Genomic DNA, 23,551 nt, shown 5'->3' with positions numbered 1-23,551 from the left:
AATTTAGGATGGGGAGAGTATCTCGCTACATCTGTACTGTACAGACCCGTGTGTTGTGGCTGGGTTCCTTTAGCTTAGCTAATAGGCGAGTCAAGACTAAAGAGTGGTAACGATCAGCGCAGCGTTGAGTCACGACTCCGCCCCTCTCGCGCGTCTCGACCTAAAGCGCCGCCGCCGCCGCCTTCCACCCCTGCTGGTCTCCCTCCCTTTCCCCTCCGACATATCGCCGGAGGCCGGAGGGAGTGTGGATCCATCGTTTTTCGTAAGTTTTTTTTCTAGTTGATCGAGATCTTAGGATTAGGGTTTCTTCATGCCAAATTTGTTGGTATTGGGGATTTATTTCCTCCTCCTTCTCCTCTTCGGCGACGGTGAAGGGGAAGGGTGGAATTGTATTCCCCATGGCAGCTCCGTTGAAGATGAGGGCGACAACTACGGCGTCAGCAACTTCACCGGGTTGACGACATGGAGACCTTTCTTTTCGGACGGCGATATCAAGGTGGAGATGATGTCGCCGCCATGAAATAATTTTCTCTGGTATCTTCTCTGTTTTGTTGTGGTTAGATCTGGCCACGATGAAGAACTATAAAAAATAACTTTCAGATGAGTCTTCCTCATTCTTCTGTGGCAGAAAAAAGTGAAGAAAGACACCAGAAAGAAGAAGTTTCTCAACTCCGCCTACATAAATATTGGTTATCGTTCGTTAGGAATCTGTTATCATGCCTTTTGCCGAGTGTTTGCATGTGCGGTCATCTATACTGCAAAGCGTCGTAAATGTTTGGTTTTGAAATCTGGAGCTATTCACAGCGTGGGTACAATATAGATGAGAATCATTTTGTAGATATTTATGTAATCCAGAGTGCTTGTAACGTGTTGATATACCCCATTATTATCTAATATAATTCTCTTTCGTCGGAAAAAAAAGACAAAAGAGTGGTAACGTATAGTTTCGCGGGTAGGGAAGGGGATGAAAGGTGGCGAGGAGCCTGACCCGTGGGCCGTGGCTACTCGGACGCAGATCCAGCGGACCTGGTTGCCGGATCCGGCTGCCCTGCCGCCCTGGCGCTGCCGCTGCTGTCTCGGCAAGTCGGCCCGATCGAGCTGCCGGCCCCTCCTTTCTCCTTTTGACCTTGGGATGAGCGGCTACACCGCGAACAGCAGCACCCTGTAGGCGTAGCTAGACTCTCAGTTAAAGGCGGATGTTGATCGATGGGTCTGCCGGTGTTGATGGATGGCCGACTGGATGTGCACATTAACTCGTGCCGGCGTGTACTTTCTCCATTCCATCAAAGTGTCGTTTTTGGCTTTTTAAACGTAAAAAGCTTATCGTGTGACTGATCGTCTTATTTAAAAATTTTATATAAATATTATTTATTTTGTTATGACTTATTTTATCATTAAAGATATTTTAATAATAATTTATTTATTTTATTATTTATATAAAAAATTTAAATAAAACGAACTGTCATGAAGTCTAAAAATAAAAAACGATGTTTTTAATGGCACTTAGGAAGTAAGGGGGTGTTTGGTTCCATGGACTAAATTTTAGTCCATGTCACATCGGACGTTCGGATGCTATTTAGGAGAACTAAATATGAGTTAATTATAAAACTAATTACATAGATGGAGACTAATTTACGAGACGAATTTATTAAGCCTAATTAATCCGTCATTAGCACATATTTACTGTAGCACCACATTGTCAAATCATGGACTAATTAGGTTTAAAAAATTCGTCTCGCAAATTAGCCACAATCTGTGCAATTAGTTATTTTTTCGTCTATATTTAATACTTCATGCATGTGTCTAAACATCCAATGAGACAGGGACTAAAATTTTTCTGTAGAACCAAACACCCCCTAACTGTGTGAAAAAAGATATACTGTATACGATGAGACGCGTCAAACGCTGGCAAATAAAACGATCAAAGCTGTACGTACTGCATCTGCTCAATCACACGATCGATATATATCCAGTTTGTTCTGATATTGTGTGTAATTAGCCAGGTGCCGGTTCAGAATTGTTGTAGCACCACCACATAACTCCTATAGCAGAACTTACATTTTGCCTTTGTCTCCATGACACCCATCTCCTTCTTGAATGGGACATTGACAACCTTAAAATGTTTCCAGCAATTAGCCCTTTTGCCTCTTGCTATCTTGCACCTGGGAGACAATGTAACACCAGTTTTTTTCCCTCCTGTCTTTGCCTTCTTAGCCTTTGATGTGCCATCATCAACCTCATCATCCCTTTGGCTTCCACTTCCACCATCAACTGTAGGTAGGCTTTCAGACATATCATCCCTCGTCCTCCTCATCTTCTAAAACTTTCTCCAATGGCTGCACAAAGAAACATACATGTATTAATGTATAGCTGAATCATTGCTATTGCATTAAAAATAAAGTATGGCATTCTTCATTTTTGGGGATAAATTCATTATCTGGATAGCAATAATTAAATAATCTGGATAGCAATGATTCCTATAACTATGGACCAATCAATGAATCAAGCAAATTCAACTTTCAAGTCTCTACTGTATGAACTAGTATTTTGAAATTAGATAACTTACCACCACGTCCATGGACAGAGTGGGATTCGATGAAGACCGAGTGCTAGTTCGTCGTCCACAAAGCTTACTCCTTGACTCTAAACTTGGAGGACGCGGCGATGCACTATTCTCGCCCTCCATGGCCGCAGCTGAGGGCCTGGAGCACAGCAGTCAGCAGGTCAGTAGTAGTTCGGCAATCGGCTGAGCCGCAGAGGAAGATCTAGAGGAAAAAGGAGAGAGGAGTGACCGAGTGAGGACTAGAACCAGACCTACTCGCAGACGGAGAAGCGCTGGTCGCGGCTGCCTGACTTGCGGTCGCGGCGTCGGGCGTCTCACTCGCCCCGCCGTCACCGCGGTCACGTGCTGGCCCTGCTGCAGTCGTGAGCTTGCGGCGGCTAGGCGGCTACGCCTGTGCGTGACTGCGTGAGCCCCTGAGGAGGCTTAGGGTTTTGTTCTGTTATGTGCCGACTGCCGATGTGCGCATGGGCCATGAGCTGGGCCTGTGGGCTGTGGACTGCGGCAACCGACAATGCGGCCTGCAGACTTCCTTTCCTGGAAACGCAGCTCGTTGAGCTCGCGAGTAGCTCGCGAGTTAGCTCGGCTCGGCTCGTTATACTAACGAGCTAAAACCTAGGCTCAGCTCGGCTCGTAACGAGCCGAGTCAAGCCAAGCCGAGCCAGCTGCGAGTCGAGCGAGCTAATGAGCTTCGAGTTTTCTGTCCAGATTTAATCCAGTACAAGGTTCTGATAACGCTGGTCTGGTACATGAAGTTTGGCAACAAGTTTGATTTTTTTGCTCGTGGAAGCTAAGGTTTTCCGGGTTGTACGCACATGGGTGTACACCACATTCGATAATCGATATGTGCTAGAGCATGCAAGCATGTACGCGTGGAGATATGAACGACCCAAATGGAGTTCGGTGTACAGACGTTCTGTGTTATGAACGACGACGCAATGGTACATAGAAGATGGACGTACGGGATCTCTTCACCGTTAGGTCCCATCTGTCCAGTTCCCTTCGCCACCATTGTTGGGCCCTGTTCGGCTTACTCCATGTTGATTTGTTCGGCTTATTTTTTCAGCTATAACAGTATTTTTCTCTTGTAATAATTTAGTCGGAGCAATATTTTTCAGTCAATTTCAATCGAGTTACAGAACAACGAACGGGTTATCTGCAGCTAGCAGACGTGACTAGGGCCCGGAGAGCCTGATCGACGAGTGCTGCTAGCCCCACGATTAAATGAGACGGTGCCGCACACTGATTAACAACCCGGCCGGCCGGCAGCTAGGCTCGATCGCGAGCATCGTTATATCGCACGTACCCGTCACGGGTTCACGGGACGTGACACGGACAGGTATAGGTGTGCATCGTCTTTAGTTGGTGTTTAAATCTAGAGTAAAGTTTAGGATATCACATCGGGTGTTGGGGTGTCACATGGGAGTGTTTGTATAGTAATAATAAAATAAATTATAGAAGTCCTCAGTAATCTGTGAGACGAATTTATTAAGCATAATTAATCTATCATTAGCACATGTTTACTGTATCACTATATTGTCAAATCATAGACTAATTAGATTTAAAAAATTCGTCTCGTAAATTAGTCACAATCTGTGTAATTAGTTATTTTTAATCTATATCTAATACTTCATGCATATGGCAAACATCCAATATGATAAGGAGTAAACTTTAGAGGAGAAACTAATCCAGCCAGTATAACAAACAGCTGCCGGTACAGCGATACCACCGGTGGCAAAAAGGCTGCCTTGTCGGTTGTTACTCTGCTAACCGCTTCTCGACACGTATCGGGTGGCGCTTCCCCACGTAGTAGTACATGATGAGCGCGCAGCCCCTTGCACGGCCGCGCCTCCGCTTGTACACACGCATGCACACTTGCCACGTATAACCACGTACCAACACTTTTTCTCCGCCAGAGTCGCCCCCGCCACCCCGGAGAGAAACCAGAAACCGACGTGGGTGCAGGCGGAAAGCCAAGTCAAACTCAAACGAACCCCACGCCAAACTATCGCAGGCCGCACCCGCGACCGCGGACGGCGGACCGCCCCACCCCGACGGGACGGGACCCGAGCAAGCGGCGCTGCCGCTGCGTGCGTCCAGCACCGACTGGATTTGCGCTTTGGACCCCGTCCTCCGAGCGAGGTCAGCCCGTTTTCGTCGCGGCCTGACCTCGCGGGGTGGGGTGGGTGAGGGACCTGATGAGGGCATGCAAATCCTCCTCCCACGTTGGACGCTTGCGGGTCAGCATGAGCTGAATTTTAGGCGATCCGGGTGCCGGCCGGCCGAGCGTCGAGACACGAACGCACGGGACGTCCAGGTCCGCTTGATGATGTCTGGGGGATCACGGATGGATGCACGCGTGCACCCCCGGGCCCTCGTGGCCACGCGGTTTTTGCGTTAGCCACTCCTTATCCTCTTTTTTCTCTGAGAATATCTCCTTATTGTTAGGCTGTATAACATGACACAGTGCAGACGAATCAGACCACTAGTTACCCCTTTTAGGTCTGAGCACACCACGGTTGATCAGGCTTGGACGCGTTTGCTTAGCAAAGCTAGGTGCTCTAGTACGTGTACCGTTTTCTTTTCTTCTTATTTTTAATCGTCGTACCGGTAAGAAACCGAATTTGTCCTATTCGCTTCGGTCTTCTAGTAGCTGGATTAGTTTAGGGCGTGTTTAGTTCCCAAAAATTTTTAGGTTTGGCTACTGTTTGGCTACCGTAGCACTTTCGTTTGTATTTGGTAATTAGTATCTAATTATGGACTAATTAGGTTCGAAACTTTCGTCTCGCGATTTCTCACCTAACTATGCAATTAGTTTTGTTGTTCGTCTACATTTAATACTCTATGTATGTGCCGCAAAATTTGATGTGACACTTTGGAGTGAAAATTTTTGGGACAGGCCCTTGACACAGGGGTCTCTAGTCCCTACGCGAGATTTCGCTGTCACAGCCCGGTAAGTGGTTACATTCACTAGGCCGGGGAACGAATGGACTGCCAGGGACAGGGATGGTGATTGGAATATGCAGGGTAAATGAAGCAATCACCAACGTCGTGGCCTGCTAAGAGAAGAGGGCAGCATCCACATCGCCCCCTCCTGGGTAGTAACGAGCGGATCGGATCAGCTAGAGTAATCCGACGATACTGCTATGCTTAGGACGATACTTGCTTAATGCTTCCAGGAAAACACCCGTGTGTGTACCTGTCAGCCCGTCAAGGTGATCGCAATGATTAGAAAACGGCCGCATTGCTTTGAACGCATAAATCTATCGCGTCCGCGGTCTGATTCGGAGCTCAAACCGATGCAGGAATCTCAGTCCCTGACGGCTCCTCCCAGCTCTGAGCTCTGAACTCTCAACACCCAAGCTACACGTATCTTCTTCTAGACGGAAGCAAAAGCAATGCAGGCTGACTTGCTTCTCAGACCCAAACACCAGCACGCCTTGGGTACGTACGTAAGGCACCATGCATTCCGCGCGGCACTACAAGATCAGATCGTTCAGGTCTTGTTGGTCTGTGAGTGATAGTGGTAGTAATAAACAAAGAGTTCTGAGCTCTGAGCTCTGAGCTGACCCCTTCAAGGGGCGATCGCGATCCGATTACGGAAGCAATCAGGCTCCCCCAAAAAGCGTATTTTTGGACTCAAATCAGCGTCGGCCTGCCTGCCGCCCTGCGCCCTGCAGTTGATTTGATCCGTTCGTGCGGTCTTACTCGTGTTTTGTCCCGCAGCGAGGGGCCGCGCAAGGAGACAGCGGATCGCTTCCAGCAGCAGCATTCATCAGGACCAGAACGGAGCGCAGCGAGCTCGGACAGCGCGCGCGTCAGTCCAAGAGCATGAGCAGCAGCAACCAACAGGTCGCATGCGTCCAAGCTCCGTGATCCGGTGGTGACCGTCTTACACGTTTGCAAATGCTGCCGATGGGACACACGTAGTGTAGAATTGTTCTCATTTTTCAAAAAAGATAGATTGCCTTTTCTCTTCTGGAACTGCAGGTTCGGATTTGGACGTCCCGTATAAAGATACGAGAGATCACAGGGGCGTCAACCTGATTCGTCTGCGGGTAGGGTTGAAAGGCCTCGTGCTAAAACTATCTGGCAACTTGTTTGAAACAGCAAACACTACTGTCGTTTGACTGGTTCAGGCCTTCTCCAGGGAGTGAGACAAGAACAGTGAGAAGAATGCAGCTGGAATCACCATCTGATTTTGTATCATTCGTGTGTGTTCGTATGGCACTAGCCACTTTACTAACAGAACCACTACTGGCATTATCCTACACCTACGGCTTCATCTTTATGCGTCTCGTGGACCATGAAGATGAGATCCTTCTGTTTGACGAAGAATTGCTCAACATTCCTTTGCATATCGCAACAGACCAACAGTATAACTGAATAATAACTAAGCGCGTCCATCCAACCAGGATTCAGTTGCGGGAAAACGTCACTGCTCGGTATCGTGGTCGTGCTATATCCGATCCGACAACTACGTCGCAGCCAGCAGGCTCTGGTCGTTTTGCTGAATACCGGAGACTTGTTCACAGCTGAATACTAGGGAGGAAAAACTGACAAAAGACAATCCCGCTGATCGCATGGCAGAATGAAAATGGCAGGCCGGCAAGTCATGCATCAGCAAAAGAGAACAGATTATCCTGACAGCCTTGAGCAGAGCTCATAATGGAGAGTCTAATCTTTTCATAAGCACAGCGAGAAAAATAAGAAAAAAAGAAGACGCTTATCTCCAATGGAAAACAAAAATATCTTCAGACAAAGAACCTCACATAAGTATTCCATCCATCACTTTAATTTGAGGTATTCAACTGTTTTTGATTGTCAACTATGACTTCTCTTGCACTATCTTGTAAAAGACAACTAACAGAACGGCACTAACTTGAATTCAGCATTTCAGCATGAAGGAAAGTAGTAGCATCTAAGACCCCTGAAGTATATTCACATTACATTATCTGTAGCAAATGCTATGGAGAAAATACAAGGCTACAAGCTGTACGGATTGAGTATCAGCTTATATCCATTGCTTCCAAAATCTCAAAATGCATCAGCAGGCTGTGAGGTCTACCCTCAAAATACAACTTTTCAGACGACACTAGTCTTAGTTCACTCCTCTGAGCTTCATCTCGAAGCACCTGGAGCATTATGTCTTTCTCCTTCCGGATCCATGAGCGGCTCGGATCAGACCACTGCCTTGGAGTACCATGAAGGACAAAGCTGATGTTCTTACCAGCATGCACGACATAATCGCATATCCTCTTGATCACTTCATGGTTAGTTATGTATGCTCCAGCACAGTTGAGGCCAACATCCACATAGTGGAATTCAGAAATACTTGATAACACATCACTACTTGAAGTAGGAACCAAGAGATTCTGGGTCAAATGCGATGGGTTTGGTCTCAAAACATCAACTGTGTTTTCCATTGATCCTGGTGCCCAACGAGAAAGTTCTGTCACAAGTTGGTTGACAACAACTCCACCCTTGCTGAAGCCAAGGATGATAGTCCTAGGAGGAGAGTAGGATGGCAATGATGCTGAAGGATGCTGATTGACAGCCGAATCCTTTGCCGAGAACCCCAAGAACCGATTTTGTATCTGTTAATCACATAATATGTGGGGAAAAGATTAAAGAGGATAGAAAGCACAGGGTTTTATAGTATGAAGTCTACCATGATGGCATGACTACAAGAAAGTTACAAAATTAAAATTCAAATAGGATTACCTAAAAAGAATATACAGCTAGCATTACTTCAGAAAACAAATACAGCTGGGATGCTTCAGTTTAGGTCAGAAACATTAGAAAAATTCAAAACTGCATAAACACAATATGTCAACATAATAACAGCATGGAAAATATTGAAATGATGGGGTCTTCCAAATGTCCCAATATCCAAAAAAAAATGTTGATAAGAAATGACTTTCGAGTTAAAGAAAGAAAGCATCTAGTTTGAACATTGTAGTAATATTACACCGGTCAGCAGGTTTTGTCCATTACCGATGCAAATGGTTGAATTTATCAAGCAACAGTCTATTACACAAATTAACTGGAGCATTATGTCATCCGTACCTAAGCATTATCTCAGCAAGGAAATTAGAGGAACATTTGCTAATGTCATCAACGTGAACCAAATGAGCGAGGCTCAGTCAACATTCTTAGAGCAAAGAAGGAAACAAACTAGTTTGTCGTCCAGTTACTAAAACGGCACCCTCCTTATCCAATAGAAAATCCAAGATATATTCAATACAAATTAGTTCAGGAGTGCTACAATAGCAGCTTAAAGCTTTGAATACCATGCTAATTAGCTTAAAAGTAGCAAAAATACCATTTTCCCCACAGTTCTGCATTAGGAAATCTAACCACAGCAGAGAACTCACTACAGCTCTACAAGCAGTGGGAAAAGCTCTTTGATTGCATTTGCATGTTAATAGAAACCTCTTGATCCAAAATATGCAGCAATCCGATGATCTTTGCAGCTGACTAAAGATGATTTGTGCTAAAATTCGTATCTGCGGAATTCACTAAACATTATACCTCACCGATGCTGTGTGCAAGGATGTTGGCAACACCGGCAGCGGCAGGAAGGCCAGTGGGGTCATACCCCTTGGGGTCTCCAGCGCCGTCCACGGTCGGAACAAGTTCTCGGTACACCGCAAATGGCCCAGCAAAGCATGCGGCGTCGATCACCCACGCATTGGTCTCCACAGGGAGCTTCCCAGCGAGGATCCCAGCCAGGTGGGCGGCGTCCGAGAGCCGTTCGATCGCCGGATCGCCGGTGCAGCGGACGCGGTCGCCCGTGAAAAGGATCGCGTTGACCCGTGGAACCTGCTGCCATCAGAGAGTTCAGGCTCTGTAGGCGAAGCAGGCAGAAGGCCAGTGTCTGAACTCTGAAGAGGAAAGGGAAAGTTTTGGCCTTACGGCGAGCGTTCTTGGCGGGCGAGAGGAAGAGTGAGGCGGCGACGCGGAAGAGGGGATCCGCCTCGGGAAAGGGGGACGTGGAGGACGCCGGTCCACCGGTCCATGGCCACGGCGGCGGCGAGGTCGCCGGGAGTGGAGGGTGGAGGCCGGGAGTGGAAGGAAAAGACCTTGTTGCCCATGTGCTTCTACCGCTTTCCTGGACGTGCCTTTTTTATGGGCCTTAGTATCCATGGGCCGCTTTCATAAAGAAAGTTGGGCTTATAGCTTGATTCAAGGATTGCAAGTAGTGGGCCATTGCGTAATGTGCGGGGCCGAAGTCTGGGATATTGGACTTTGTGCAACCGTGCTAAAGGCCCATATGTGATCATATATTGTACCGTCATGAACTGGCTTTGTGTACATGCATCTTCCGGACCTTGTTTTGGACACTTCCAGTAGCTCGGTATGAAATCTGTCAATTTTCTGCACTCAGGTAGGTTTTGATTTCTCGCAGTTTCAGTAGATCGACTGGGTGAAGCAAATAGCCCCGATAGCATACCCTAAACCCCTAATTATACCTATATTTATAAAGTTATTTTTTAATTTCTATGGGGAAGACATTCTATTAAATTGAGAGTATAATTACATCTTTCTTTTTCATAAAGTCACTGGACATTAAAAAAAGATATACTAGACTAAATCTAGAGCCACTAATGACATTCTTCACCTTCTATCCATGTCCTTGACAATTGCCTAGTTTCAATATTTCAAAATTCAGTGATTCCACTAACCTCCATTGCAACATCACCCTCCAATCATCCACAATGACAAGTCTCCAAACAATGTAAACGCCACATGATCTCACACCACGAGAGCTTGCTAGGATTCATGTGACAAACTGAAAGATCATATGTCGCCTCGTCGTTGAATATGGTCAAGACTCAAGACACACCAATCTAGCACCAACAGTAACATGCACGCTGAAACTGTAAATTTGGATCATTTCTCTGCCAACAGGAGATCAAAATCTAGCGAGTTGGTGATACAAAGATGTAAACGGGGAACATGGACATCCCCACCAATTGCATCAATCTTGCAAAAACCAAAACTACATGATGAGCGCGGGATGGATGCCCAGAAAGGCATGCACATCGGAATTCTCTACAAGACACAAGATCCGACAAGGAATTGATGAAGGTGATACCGTCCTGGTAACCCATCTGTCACAATTTATTCAATCTAGATCTAAATCCTAACATAATACGATTAGACTAGATAGCGAAGGGTCTTTGCCCCTCCACTGTATCGGCGAGGCCCCCACAAGGGGAGAAGGAGGGGAGCGTCCATGGTGATGCAGGAGGACCTAGGTATTGGTCACGAAGTCGGTACTGCTATTTGCAAAGTTTAACAAACAAGAATTCATACCTACACGTGCACCCATTAGGCTCCAGATACCACTAGGTCTAAGCATCTCAAAACTACTCATTCTTCAGAGCCAAATAGAGGTCCTTTTGAACTTTTATTATTACTACTACTATTATTATTAATATAAGCATGTTTCGGGTACCTAAGTTTTATTAAATTCAGTCCTTAGTCTACCTATGTTTATAAAGTCCTTTGAAATTCCATAATATTCTAAAGAGAATTGATTTCTATTGATCAAGGTTCTTTATGGCAAGGTAATAATGAGAAGCAAATTAAAATACGGCCTTGCCAAGTGAGGTATCTTTGTCAGCTTAAAGATCAAGTGGTCTAGGTGTAACGGATCAAGTGGGGCAGAACGGCTTTAGCTCAAGCAAGGGAAACAAGGGCTTGATGGCCTAATTTGTGAGCCTTCCCATTCTTCAGAGCCAAATAGAGGTCCTGTTGAACTTCTATTATTATTAATAATATATAATTCTACCTCTCAAAAATGAGTTTGAGGGTCCAATAAAACATCGATGCTCTAATGTAAGGTCTGTTGCTATAGGTTACACACGTGGTGTCCTCCTGTAACAAGTGTTTTAGGGTCAACGACAATCGCATCGCTATCCATCGCCGTTGCGATGCGTCAAAGGACTGGAATAAACTGGCAGCGGCCATTGGAGCTGTCACTGTCAGGATGAGGTCCCACTGAACCGCGGTCTCCGTCGCGAGGAAACTGCCCGGAAGATGGAAGAGCCTTTTGTCACCGGGACATCCACGCATGTTGGACCGATAACTCTGGCCTAGGTTTTTATTTTTATATATTTGGATTTTATATATTTTGTTGTTAGAGAAAAACAATATATCATAGCTGATAAGTCCTGAGTAAAATCAACAAGTGAACATGCTGAAAGTGTGGTTTTGTGCAGGGCACACTGCACTCGTCGCTTTGGTCAGGTAAACACTGTGAAGTCATGGTTTTTTTTTTTTTGTTCCAGACACACTTCTTATAATAGAAAAATATTTCGCATCTTAGCAGGGGAGAGGGGTAGAGTAAATGGACCTATATACCCTTGCTGCATTCTATGGATGTGAGCCAAGCCGTGCTCACCGACACGGCCCCATCTAGTAGCCCATTTGCTTCACCCTCGTCTCTACCCGTATGCTCTAGTGATTTTTGCTCCGTCCGCCTGCCACCTAGCTTCACGTATTGCAATAAAAAGATTAAAAGGTGGGGCAAGTTCAAGTGGAAAAAATAATATATGAACCAATTCACGTATTGCAATAAAAAATTAAGGTAAAAAAGTTATAATTAGGGTTGGACGAAAAACTCAAAACTAGGTAGCTCGCTCGACTCGGCTCATCAGTGGCTCGGTAGCTGAGCTAGCACTTCGGCCGTATACTTAATTGGTTGATTGATGGCTGGACCTAGACTTGAACCTATAAACTTTGGAGCTGAGGCAGCTCAAGCCCGTAAAAGAGCTGAGCCGAGCCAAGCTAGGCGGCGGCAATTTGATTGTCTATATAAGCAGATGCAACTTGACTATACCATGTGTTAGTGATGCATGAACCCCTTCACCTCATCCTGCATCGACACATGCAACACGGAACATTTGATTTTGTTTTATAATTGACAAGTGCAGCCCGGGACTACCTTGTGTTATAAAATCGTATTCTCTACATGCATAAGGATTATGTTTTACTAAAACTACCGACAAGCAAATAGAAATATGTTATCGTCAAAATATAGTAGATATTTGAATGTCAAGCCGGATTCAAGACATTTGTTTTTGCATTTGTATATGATAATATTCGTGTATTCGAATTAAAATATAATAAATAGGTACTATCTGTATTTGATTTCATACGAATCCGATCCGAATCAGTTCCTACCTTAGCAGATGCACACGGTGGTGGATGGTCAAGCCCGAGCAAGGTGAGCGTGTTGCCAGTGTGTGGCAACGCCAAGCGCAAAGGAACAACAAAAACAAGGGTAGAAACGTCCGCTCACCATACTCTTCTGTCTAAAAAGAGATTAAATAATAGATGTAGTGTGCTGTGAACAAAAGTCATTGTTTTGTAGCGTCCCTGTAAGACTAAATCTAGAAACACGGTGTGCCATGCACGAAACCACGTTTTATGGATGTCCCGTGGACAAAATTCTCGAGATGGAAACGCATTGCAACCTGAAGCTCCTAGTTTACTCGTGCACGGGCTTGGGACCCACGCATCCCCATAACCATGACCGTATTGTTTATTTGTTCCTCTGAATTTTCAATTTTGGATGATCAGGTCAGCAGAGCACGTGATGATTTAGCACGAAAAGTCTTCTTTATCTATTTTCTCTGGTCGAAAATGACGCCCCACGGTTGTTGTCGCTGGTTTCCTTCTTTCTGGCATTTTCTTTTCGTCGCCTCTCGTTGCAATTTTGATGGTGGGATTGGTGTCAGGACTCAGTACAGGGCAGGTTCATTTCACCCAGACCCAGGAAATGCGCAGGCGTGCCGCCGGCCGTAGCCCGTTTGAAGCGAAGCGAGACATCCGGCATCTGATCGAAGGAGAGTCTGAACCAGATCACGACGTCTGTCTGAATGTCTGCTCCACAACAAAATTAGCAACAGTGACGGAGCGGATTCGAGGTTTGAAAGGGCCTTGCTAGATGGCTGCACCTGCACGATTGGTCTATGCTGCCACTGCCGGTGTGCAACAACCACAAGATCTTCATGGAAAAATAGGAAATGTCAGTAATAAGCTGTAGATTCTTCTGGTTGTTATTAGTTACTGTGCAATTCGAGTGACATGGAGCCACACATCGAGATCTTTTTTGTGGTACGAGAGATTAAAGAATAGTGAGTTAACGTCATCGAGAAACACTGAAGACTTTTCTTTTTTTCCTTTTTGAAAATAATTTACACTTTCCACAGTAGATTTTCGGTGCAATCATTGAACTCCTCGAGCAGCACGTGGAGCCGTAGAAAATTTCAGGGAAGAGGAACCAACCGTGAGGTTTCCTCTGTCAATGTTTGCCACCATATTTCTGTCTAAAAATGTTTGCCACCATATACTCATCATACTCTATAACTCTAATGTGTGACCCAGGCAATAACACGACAGTGATTTGGTTCCAGATGTCAATTCGACCGCAGACGCAACGAGCCAGGAACCAACCAAAACACTATCATCCTCCCTATACCGCCTCTCAGCGACGCGTGGTGCTTCATGTACACGAGAATCAAATACTTTCTCGGTCTCGATCCAGTTTGTTGCGGCGTCAGAGAGCCGCTCCTACAATTTCCTGCGTCTCAGTCCAGAATCCAGCATGAAGCAATGTTTGTAAAGTCAGATTCCTCCATGACCCATGCATGAATCAAACAAATGTAGAAGGAATGCAGGTATGTATGCACTGGTGTCGATGGCACGCATGGTGAAATGTACCACGTGCAAGATAACGAGGACCTCAACTAGCTAGCACCTCCGCTGTTAGCACACTACTGTTAAATATACACAAATTGCGGCGTCTCTTTTCTGTTCTCTACTATTCTCTATACTAGTTCGAACACAATAGAAATGCAGCATGGTCGCCGTACGTTCTTCTCCTCCTTTCTCTCTTTTCCTTTTATTTTGGGAATATGGTCTAGGAAACAGTGTAACGCACGAATGTGAACAAGAGTGACCTTTGATAGTGTCTGCGATGAGACCTCATCTGTCTGTTGCCAATTGCATGTCGCACGCCAAAGGCAGGTTTTGCATGCTATGCTTGCATTGATGATCATGAATACCGATAGTGCTCGCCGCAGAGAGATTCTGGGCCCCGCAATTTTATTTTTTCTTCTTTTTCTCTCCTTACCAGAAAAACATGCAACTATGCGTTGCGTGCCACATAAAGTTATTCACGTTGGACTAAGTTTTTAGTACATAATATTCATATTTATGACCTATAAATTAATTTATTATGAAAATATATTTCATAACTAATCTAATGATATTTATTAGATGTTATAAATATTTATAGTTTTTTTTCATATATAATTGGTTAAACATAATATACTAAAACATGGTGTCACGCTAGAATTACATGTTTTTTTCTGGACGGGGGGAGAGTATTTTTTATAGAAAGGAGCAAGGTGGTCCCTGTGAATACACGGCTAGCCAGGCTCTTTTTCATTGTAACATTCAAAGTCTTTCGCTTGAAACATTTTTTTGTAAATAATTTTGTTCATTTATTTGATTGTTACTTGTATTCTCTCTATATGTCTCCACTGTCTCCATATAGCTATAGTTGATTAACTTCGTTTTAAATGCATGATGTTATTATCAAATAAATCTCTGGTCCATGAGTCGCTCAGGCAACCGCACAACAAGTTATACTTCTATTCCACGTAGGAGTATTTATAAATGCAGTGAGAATGGTACCGCGGTAGGGTTATTATGATTTGACGAAGCACATAAGCATATATAAATAAGTAGAAAATGAGTGCAACAGCTCTAATCCTACCATTGTGCCGTGCTTGCGGCAAAGTAGGGCAAATTGTTGGTTAGCAGCCACAAGGGGACGATAATAAATCTCACAGGTTCAGCGGAGGTGAGAACGAATGGACGATCATGATTAAGAGTTATAGGACCTATTTGATTCGTGACCTGGCAAATAGCTTATTTGTCTAGCGGCGATCTTGGTTGCTAGCTCAAAATCAATGGTCTGAATTGTTGTCTAGGAAAAACCTGCCTGCAGTCTCGACCAAACAGGCCCATACTGACATGAAGGTAGCAGAGGAGCAGGGAACGACTAGTGATAAAAAAAAAATCGAAATTGGTATAAACTTTAAAGTAAAACCCTTCAAATTCTAAACTCCAAATTTTGTTCTTCATAGCATGGAGATGGCACAAGTTCACAACAAATACTCTTGTAATCAGAGCAAGCTGAAATGAGAGGACATCTATGCTTTTAGTTATTTGGAACTTTTGTGAATAATTCTTTGGATTATAAAAGCTAAAAAAGAATTCGGCGTTCATGGTTCCCAATATTGAGTTTAAACTTCAAAGTTGACATTTAATGTTGTAGGTTCCTAGTTGAATCCTCAAATCGTATAGATGTTTTTCTTATCTTTTATCCTGGGAGGTGGATGATTTAGATGCAAATATTATTATAGAGACTACTTTATATTTTTTATAATGACAAGAGTGGGGTTAATGTGGATGAAGATTAGGTGTTACTTAAAGTTATTTTATAATGTAGAGTTTGATAATTTACATGTAGGTATAGGGATTAGTCTAGAGTCTTTCAATAACGGTGAATGTGGTTGACCATCTAGAAAAATTGAATAGAACCAATGGTTATTTATTGTCGATAATGCTTCGACGGTTATTCTAATTTTGTGAGAATTAGTACATCTATTGTTAACGCGCCTAATAAGGATTAAGATGAAGGTTCTAAAGGAGTGTGCAGGTAATTAGTAAGCAGTTATGGAAACTTATATGAGAGGCATGGAATGATCAAGAACATTGCGCTCGTGGCTATACATTAACAAGTGGAGTTCAAATAGGTCTACCATTGGGAACTCGAAAATCCCATACGTCCTCAGCTGGTGGATCCCAAACAAGTTCAGTAGTAGTTATGGAAACTTATATATTACTAGCAGAAATATATTATGTTCCAAAATGTATTGATTTTCTTATATATATTACTCCTACTAGGTAGCGTGCCCGTGCGTCGCTACGGGACAACAAAACTTTTATACTAAAAACACATGGATCACACGATAATATAACGATATTGTGAAATTAACCGACGTTAAAGTGACATTTAATCCAAAAAGCAAATTTTATAAAAATTAACACAATCACGGAAAGCGCGGTGTCACAGGCTCACAAACTCTACTGTATAGACCTAAAAATGTAAATAGACCCGGAAATTTAGGAGACTATGAAAATGCAGAACCAATGCAACTATTATTCAAGAAACTCTTTGGTCACCAGGAAGTTCAAAAAACTTCGAAAATGTAGAACCGATGCAACTGTTATACAGGAAACTCTATGCAACTCCTAAGGTCGTCAGTTCATTGAACTTCAGTGTTCAGCTTACAGCTCGAGATAAATTCTCTCCATGAAGTATAGAATCAACTAACATACACGATATACTCTAATAATCAATCCTTTAGTCTTCCACAATGGGTATCCTTTGTTTTGAGGATGGTTGGCCTCTATCACCATTCCATGTAGCTCTGGGCGGTGTGAACACACTTGCTCTGTCGATGAAGGAGATGAACTCGGAGACACACTCCTACTCGTAACTTCACTGTGGTAAAAAAACTAAAATAGGTAACAGCTACATGATTAATATTTTAAAAAGGGTAACGTCCTTGTGGTAAAAGAAAACTACAACAATAGCAATGGAGATTATTAACTCAATAATGAGAGCGAGGACCGATTTGCACACGTGCAATCATATGCATATTACTGAAATCCCATTTTTATTTTTATCCATGCAAACTGCTAATATTCAGAGCAGAAACAAATATGTAAGCTTCATTAGGCACCTCTCCTTCCTAGTCAACTGCACCTTCGATTTTTTTCTAGCTCACTGGCCGTAGAGAACAGAGAACCGAAGTGTAAGTGAAAACCGACAAGTCAACCTGTAATGTTAATAGAGAGACTTAAACTATTGAGTTACTTGGGAAACAAATGGGTTGTAGAGAGACTTAGTAATTCAAAGACCAAAGAAATTTCAGAACAGAGCACCTTGAAGCCATCTCCCCTTTCTTGGTTAAACATTCTTCAGGAGATTACCCCAGAATATGTTACTTAGAGGTGCAATATCAAACGGCATAGTGTTAAGCTTGACACAATTTGTCTACCTACTAGAGGATGCAGATTGCAGTAGGACTTGAGTTTATGCCTTCTTCATAGCACATTTCCTCTGTGTGTTGGTTTTCCTTAATGTTTCTGATAATCCAGCAGAAGACAAATACATGCTCATATTCATCTGCTTCATATAAGACAGTGAAATTAACCAAACATTCTAATAAGTTAGCAGTGTAGACAACCACATTATTTTACACTTTGAATTGATGTAGCAATGGCAAATATCTATAGGTAGCATACTTGAGCATATAAAGATGCTATGTACCAAAAAGGCAAGAAAATATTGCATCATATCCATCAATGGTGATCGACGAAATAAAATACAATAGAAAAAATACTACACACTAAGTGTCGGGTTCATAAACCCGGGGTCCCTCATGGACCTGCTTCCCAGCAAAAGCTCGGCCCAGCAGACGACGTTGCGCAACTCCTGGGCTGGTCCAAAAACCTAACGACCGGCCAGAAGGGCGATCCAATCTCTGACCGGAAGGCCTGGCCAAGGAGGAACGGCGCTTGCTTCCGACTCCGGCCCGCCTCTCCGACCGAAAGGCCTGGCCAAGGAGGAACGGCGCTCGCTTCTGACTCCAGCCCGCCTCTCCAACCGGAAGGCCTAGCCAACGCTGCTTCTTACTCCGACCCACGTCTCTAATAGGGGATGCACCGAACCTCTGCTTACAGCTCTTCTCCGACTAGCGCAGTCGGAGCCGACTGGGACCAACCGACCGGGGACACCCGCTCAGTGAGCACCTAGGAAACAAGCGGAGCAAGTAAGGCAGGACGCTCAACTGCAATACCAAGGACCATACCCTATACACCTATAGGACAGTACCGATAGGGCATGTCAAAAGGGTGCCCTATCACCTTCCAGGCTTGTCCAAAACCCAAGCAGTGTTGTGGGTGTGACGTTTGCCCTACAGTGTTGTGGGCGCCCTTAACTCCCATACCAGGCGAACACAGTAAAACCCTCCACATGCCTCTGGGCATCAACAGTGTTGTGGGCATCGTCATTTGCCATACATGGTAAACGCGGTAGGAACCTCCCACATGAGTCTAACATAAACAGTATTGTCGGCGTCTACAATCATCTTGTACCTAACGGCGTGGGCAATAAGACTTAGTACCATACATACACACTCTCTCTCACTTGTAAGGCCATCCCCTTCATCTATAAAAGGGGACACGCTCCCTCCAAAAGATGAAGGATTCAACAACCAGGACGATCGATTTACGAACGAGTTGAACACCCAACAAACAACTCCAACAGAGCACACACTTAAATACTTAGCGCACGTAGGAGCTCCCGTCTCTCCTGGCCCTTCGGTCTAGAGTCCGACCGGACCTCCTACACCCCCATCTTACTCCCTCTCATTTGTAACCCCACAGCAAACTTCGAGCACCTAGGCTCAGGAATAAAGTCATCGACCAACTCAAACTGGACGTAGGGCACATTGCCTGAACTAGTATAAACCCTGTGTCATTGAGTGCTAGGCCACATCCGATCACAACATACAACAAAACTACAAATATTTATGTGTTGGTCACTTTCTGCACCAACAGTTGGCGCCGTCCATGGGGAAGACGTCGTACATTCACGCTTTTGGTCATCGGATGGCCTAGTTTTCCGCCATCTTCGCCATGGCGGGCTCAAGCGATACGGCTCGCTTCGGCTCGCTGGAGTTTCCTGCACTCCCACCTATTGGGATGTAGGTTCCACCTATCTTCGAGCCATCCTAGGCCTTCCTCTTTAGAAGCCTGGACTTCGTCGCCGACCGGCTCGGCGTACTACACCTCCGTGAGGAGGCGCTTGTTCCGGCGCCCTCCGTAGGCTCCGGGACTCCCGGCGACCTCAACGACGAGGCGCCTGCGCTTTGCTCCGAGCCTATGCTAGGCTCAAACCCCACCATGAGTAATGGGCATATTGTTATTTACTCGTTATTTACTATTTTCCGCCGATTCTCCGAAGTGACCCTGCTGTCCCTACCGCGACCGTCGTGCGACCGGTTCCCCTATGGCCTCGCGTCCCCTACGGACGCGTATGCATGGGGGCTCTGAAAGATGCTAGCGCCGCCCCCTCTCACATCCGAATTCATGGGGATGGCGGACTAGGCTCCCGCCTCTTTTAACGACATCATGGATGACAATGTGGAGAGCGACGGCTCTAGCATCGGTGACATCGTGGCACCTAGCCACCCTTTGTCCCACGAGTGTGCTATGGTGGACGCTCTAGGACAGTCGCCGATGGTGGTGGAGTCTCTTTAGACCTACACCCCTCCAGACCCTCACGCGGATGCCCTTGCATGTGCCTAGGAGCACGGCGAGGAGCTACGACAAAGGCAGCAAAACTAGCCGCCACCTGCGCCGACGTGCTCGGCACACCATGATGCGCCCCATGCGCGTAACCTAGCGAGCGGCGCCTGAGGTCACACCCGCTAGGTTCAGCGCAACATCATCGACGGGGGGAACGATCCCCCATAGTTCGCTCAAGCTGGCCAGATGCTTTTGCGAGGCCTTCCTGAACCTATCGACCCATAGGAGCAGGTGGCGTCCTGTATGTATGGTAGCAAGCTCTCCCCGAGCGCATGGATGGCGTCCGAGCTCCAACCATCGGTGTACCCCACTATAGATGGCGATGAAGTCCAAGTCCAGGTGGTGTGTCGCCACCGAAGTCAGCACCTCTGACGTCCCATAGAACAACCCATTGGTGATGAGCGCCCAAACTTCATCCGAGACCTCCGCCAGTCAGATGGCGGGCTTGCTGGTACTTGGCGCTAACCCGAAGACCTCCGAGACGATGACCTAGGCGACATTGCGCATCTAGTAAAGTTCCCCCTCGAGAGCACATCACTCTTCAAGGGACTTGGCTAGCACGCCTGCATTCTGGCCAATCGTCGCCATGGCCGTCTCTAGGTCCTGCTCCAGCGACCCAACCTTTTCGCCCAATTCTGGAAGAGGGATGACAAGCTCAAAAGCAAGCTAAAGGAAGAAATGAAGACATCAACCAAAAATTGAATAGGTACATACCAAGGTGGGTGTTCTCAAGGATTGAGAGTCCTTCCTCCTACCGAGTCACTTGCTCGTGCAACCGGGCGTTCAACTCCTCCGTTCTAAGCACCCAACCCCAGAGCGCGAGCACTTCCTGGTCGACCTCCGACCAGGCCTTCCGCTCTAACTCCAGGGCCTCTAGGGAACTTTGAAGCGCCGCCTTAGTCTCCGCCTAGGACTTCTACAGTGCTACCTCAGTCTCCGCCTGGCGGACCTTTGCTGCATCAAGCCCCCACTCGACGGCGGTCGCCCGCTCCATGGCAAGCAGTTCCGCTGCCCATGCCTCGGTCGCCTCCACCGCCTAGTCTTGGGACTCGCGGCGGGCGGACTCTAGTGGGAGCTTGAACTCAGCAACCTACCGTGACATCGTGGCCTCCCGCGCATGCTCCTCCCAGAGGAAACGAGACTTGTGGCTTAATATCTCCTCCAAACCCTGTAAAACAAGAAGTATGCATGCTGAGGTGACTGACGAAAGACCAAGGAGCCAAGAACAAACACAGAAAACTCACCTCTACGATGCGGGGTCGGTCGACCATGACCGCCTGTTGGACGACCTTGACCTGCTCTAGGGCCTCCTCCAGCTTCACCCTGGTTTGGGCGAGATCAGACTCCATCATGAGCCCTCTCCCCCAAGCATGTCTGAGAGCTGCACCTCCTGCTTATCCCGAAGGATGAACTGAACCTTTCTTGGGTCCTCGGGGTAGGGCCACACCAGGTCGATGGTCGCCCCTAGCTCGCTGGAAGGCCCAGCCGATGACCGGACCACCGCCAGCTCCTGCAACGGCGTCGGTGGCTCCACCCTGTCACCTGCTTTACCGTCAGAGGGGACCTCCACTACCTCAATTTCATGGCCCACTGGTGGACGTTCTGCTTCTGGCCTGGCCGCATCTCCCCTCGACACCTCTAGCTCCGATCGAGAGGGCGACCCATGCGGTCCTCCGTCAGGCAAGGCAGGGAGCCCGATCTCCACCTCTCTTTCCGCTGCTACCGGTGCAGGTGGGAACACGAGGGTCACCTCCGACCCGGCCTCCACCATCACGCCGAGATCGCTACCATCACCTCCACCGCCGCCGCCGCCATACTTGCGACCGACAGGGAAGGCACCACCCCTGGAGGGGAAGGACGCACCGCCGCCACCCTGCCCTCACCGCTGTTAATCGCAACGCACTACAAGGTGGGCCTCCACTCTCCCACATGGGAGGCGGGGCGATGCTCAACCCCGACAGTATTTGGCCACTGTCAAAAAAATAGGTCAGTCGCACTCCAAAAACTCAACTTTGAGATCAAGAAAAGAAACAAAGAATACATACCGGAACGCAAGCGGTAGGGCTCTGAAGCCCCGACCCGCTGGCAATAGGCCCGCTGAACAAGGACCGCTCATAGGTCGTGAGCCGTGTCCCCTCACTTCGACCGAGGGGGGGAGTCAACCCAGAGGGCTCCCGCTCGACCCGCGTGTCGCCACGACCGCTAGCTCGAGGCGCGTCGTCTAGAGCAGCTAGCGAGGCATCCCCCCATGGGTCGCGCGCCGGTGCCGGCCCCGATGATGCGCGGTTGCGAGCCCGCTCCTTCGATAGCCTAGCCTACCCCACCACGCCCGAAGCAGGTGGGGACCGCCTCCGCTTCGCCTCCCTCTCACCAATGACTTCCGAGCTCGTGGCCCGCTTCCTAAGCGTGGGAATGTCGCCACGCCTCTCTGCATCCCACCCACCGCTGGCCGACATGGTCATAGGCTTGTGACACTCCACCGAAGTCACTATGATGCTTTGGCCTCCACCATCCTTGGAAGAGCTCGTGTTGTCCCCCACCTCTATGGGTTCCTCTGACTCAAGCTCCGCCTCGATGTCGCTCCAGTTCTCCCTGGCCCGCATGCGCCGGGTGATATCCTGCTCCTTCTGGTGCCTCCTCCGAGCCTTCTTAGCTCTCTTCTTCTTTTGGCCATCCACTGCCTTCTTTAGGGCCACCTGCCGAGCCACGCCCTCTGGCCCCTTCAGAAGATGCAGCCAGGACTTGTAGCGTTCAAGTCCCTACGAAATGGACGACTCAAAGTCAAGATTACTAGAGAGCAGGATCGAAAGGGACACAAAGTATGGAGAGGAGAATGTACTAGGTTGCACAGCTTTGAGGCGTGAAGAGCTCTGGGCTTTCCTTCGAGGGTCTCTTAGGCCCTCAGTTGCAGCACCTGGTCTAATCGGCTCCGGACTTCATCCTTCACCAACGCCTCTAGCGATGCGCGGTCAGGGTCCGTTGGGCCGGTGTACATCCACATTGGTCATGTCCTCTCCACCAGTGGGGTGACCCGACGGCGGAAGAAAGTGTGGAACACCCGCACCCCATTGAGTCCCTACCACACCAGCTTTTGGAGCTCCGCTCCGAAGACTTCCAACTTGTTTTGCTGACTAGCGGGCCCCCATGACCAGCTGTCATACCTCTCCTGCCTTCTACCGGTGAACGGTGGGAACGGCGCCTCTGCCAGGTTCCTGGTGTAAAACCACTCCCCATGCCACCCTCGATTGGAGTCACAAGGGGTGTACGCGGGGTAGACGCCCGACGCGCTCAGCTTCTTCTACAGCGTGAAACCCCCACCAGTGCGATCCTGAGCGGCTTCCCCTCCGACAATGCTCACCCATAGAAGATATGTCGGAAGAAGTCCACATGCGGCTCCATCCCGAGGAAGGCCTCGCACACGGTGATAAAGCCGGTAACGTGCAACACCCCAGTTGGGTTGAGGTGCTGCAGCTCCAGGCCCCACTCATTAAGGAGCCCGCATAGAAACCAGTGTGTGGGGTACCC

The 23,551-nt window shown here is 47.1% G+C and overlaps 1 protein-coding gene across 1 annotated transcript; it reads right to left on the bottom strand.

Moving 5' to 3' along the window:
* Nucleotides 1-7,326: 7,326 nt before the first annotated feature.
* On the bottom strand, nt 7,327-9,657 carry LOC136470468 (uncharacterized). The gene is made up of 3 exons (XM_066468305.1): nt 9,556-9,657; nt 9,095-9,385; nt 7,327-8,157 (listed from the first exon to the last, which is right to left on the bottom strand). The coding sequence occupies exons 1-3, from the start codon at nt 9,655-9,657 to the stop codon at nt 7,570-7,572; spliced, it is 981 nt and encodes a 326-aa protein (XP_066324402.1). The 3' UTR covers nt 7,327-7,569.
* Between the last annotated feature and the right edge of the window lie 13,894 nt (nt 9,658-23,551).

This window comes from Miscanthus floridulus, chromosome 8 (genome assembly GCF_019320115.1).
Source record: "Miscanthus floridulus cultivar M001 chromosome 8, ASM1932011v1, whole genome shotgun sequence".
Taxonomy (NCBI): Eukaryota; Viridiplantae; Streptophyta; class Magnoliopsida; order Poales; family Poaceae; genus Miscanthus; species Miscanthus floridulus.
The sequence above is the reverse complement of the archived record's forward strand: the minus strand, read 5'-3'. Positions and strand labels throughout refer to the sequence as shown.

Bases quoted from the DNA above. Each gene is read 5' to 3' on its own strand.
- LOC136470468 (XM_066468305.1), bottom strand. From the start codon at position 9,657: ATGGGCAACAAGGTCTTTTCCTTCCACTCCCGGCCTCCACCCTCCACT. The intron at 9,386-9,555 runs GTCCCCCTTTCC...TGATGGCAGCAG, and splicing joins GGTGGACCGGCGTCCTCCAC to GTTCCACGGGTCAACGCGAT. The intron at 8,158-9,094 runs GTATAATGTTTA...TGTGATTAACAG, and splicing joins TTGCACACAGCATCGGTGAG to ATACAAAATCGGTTCTTGGG.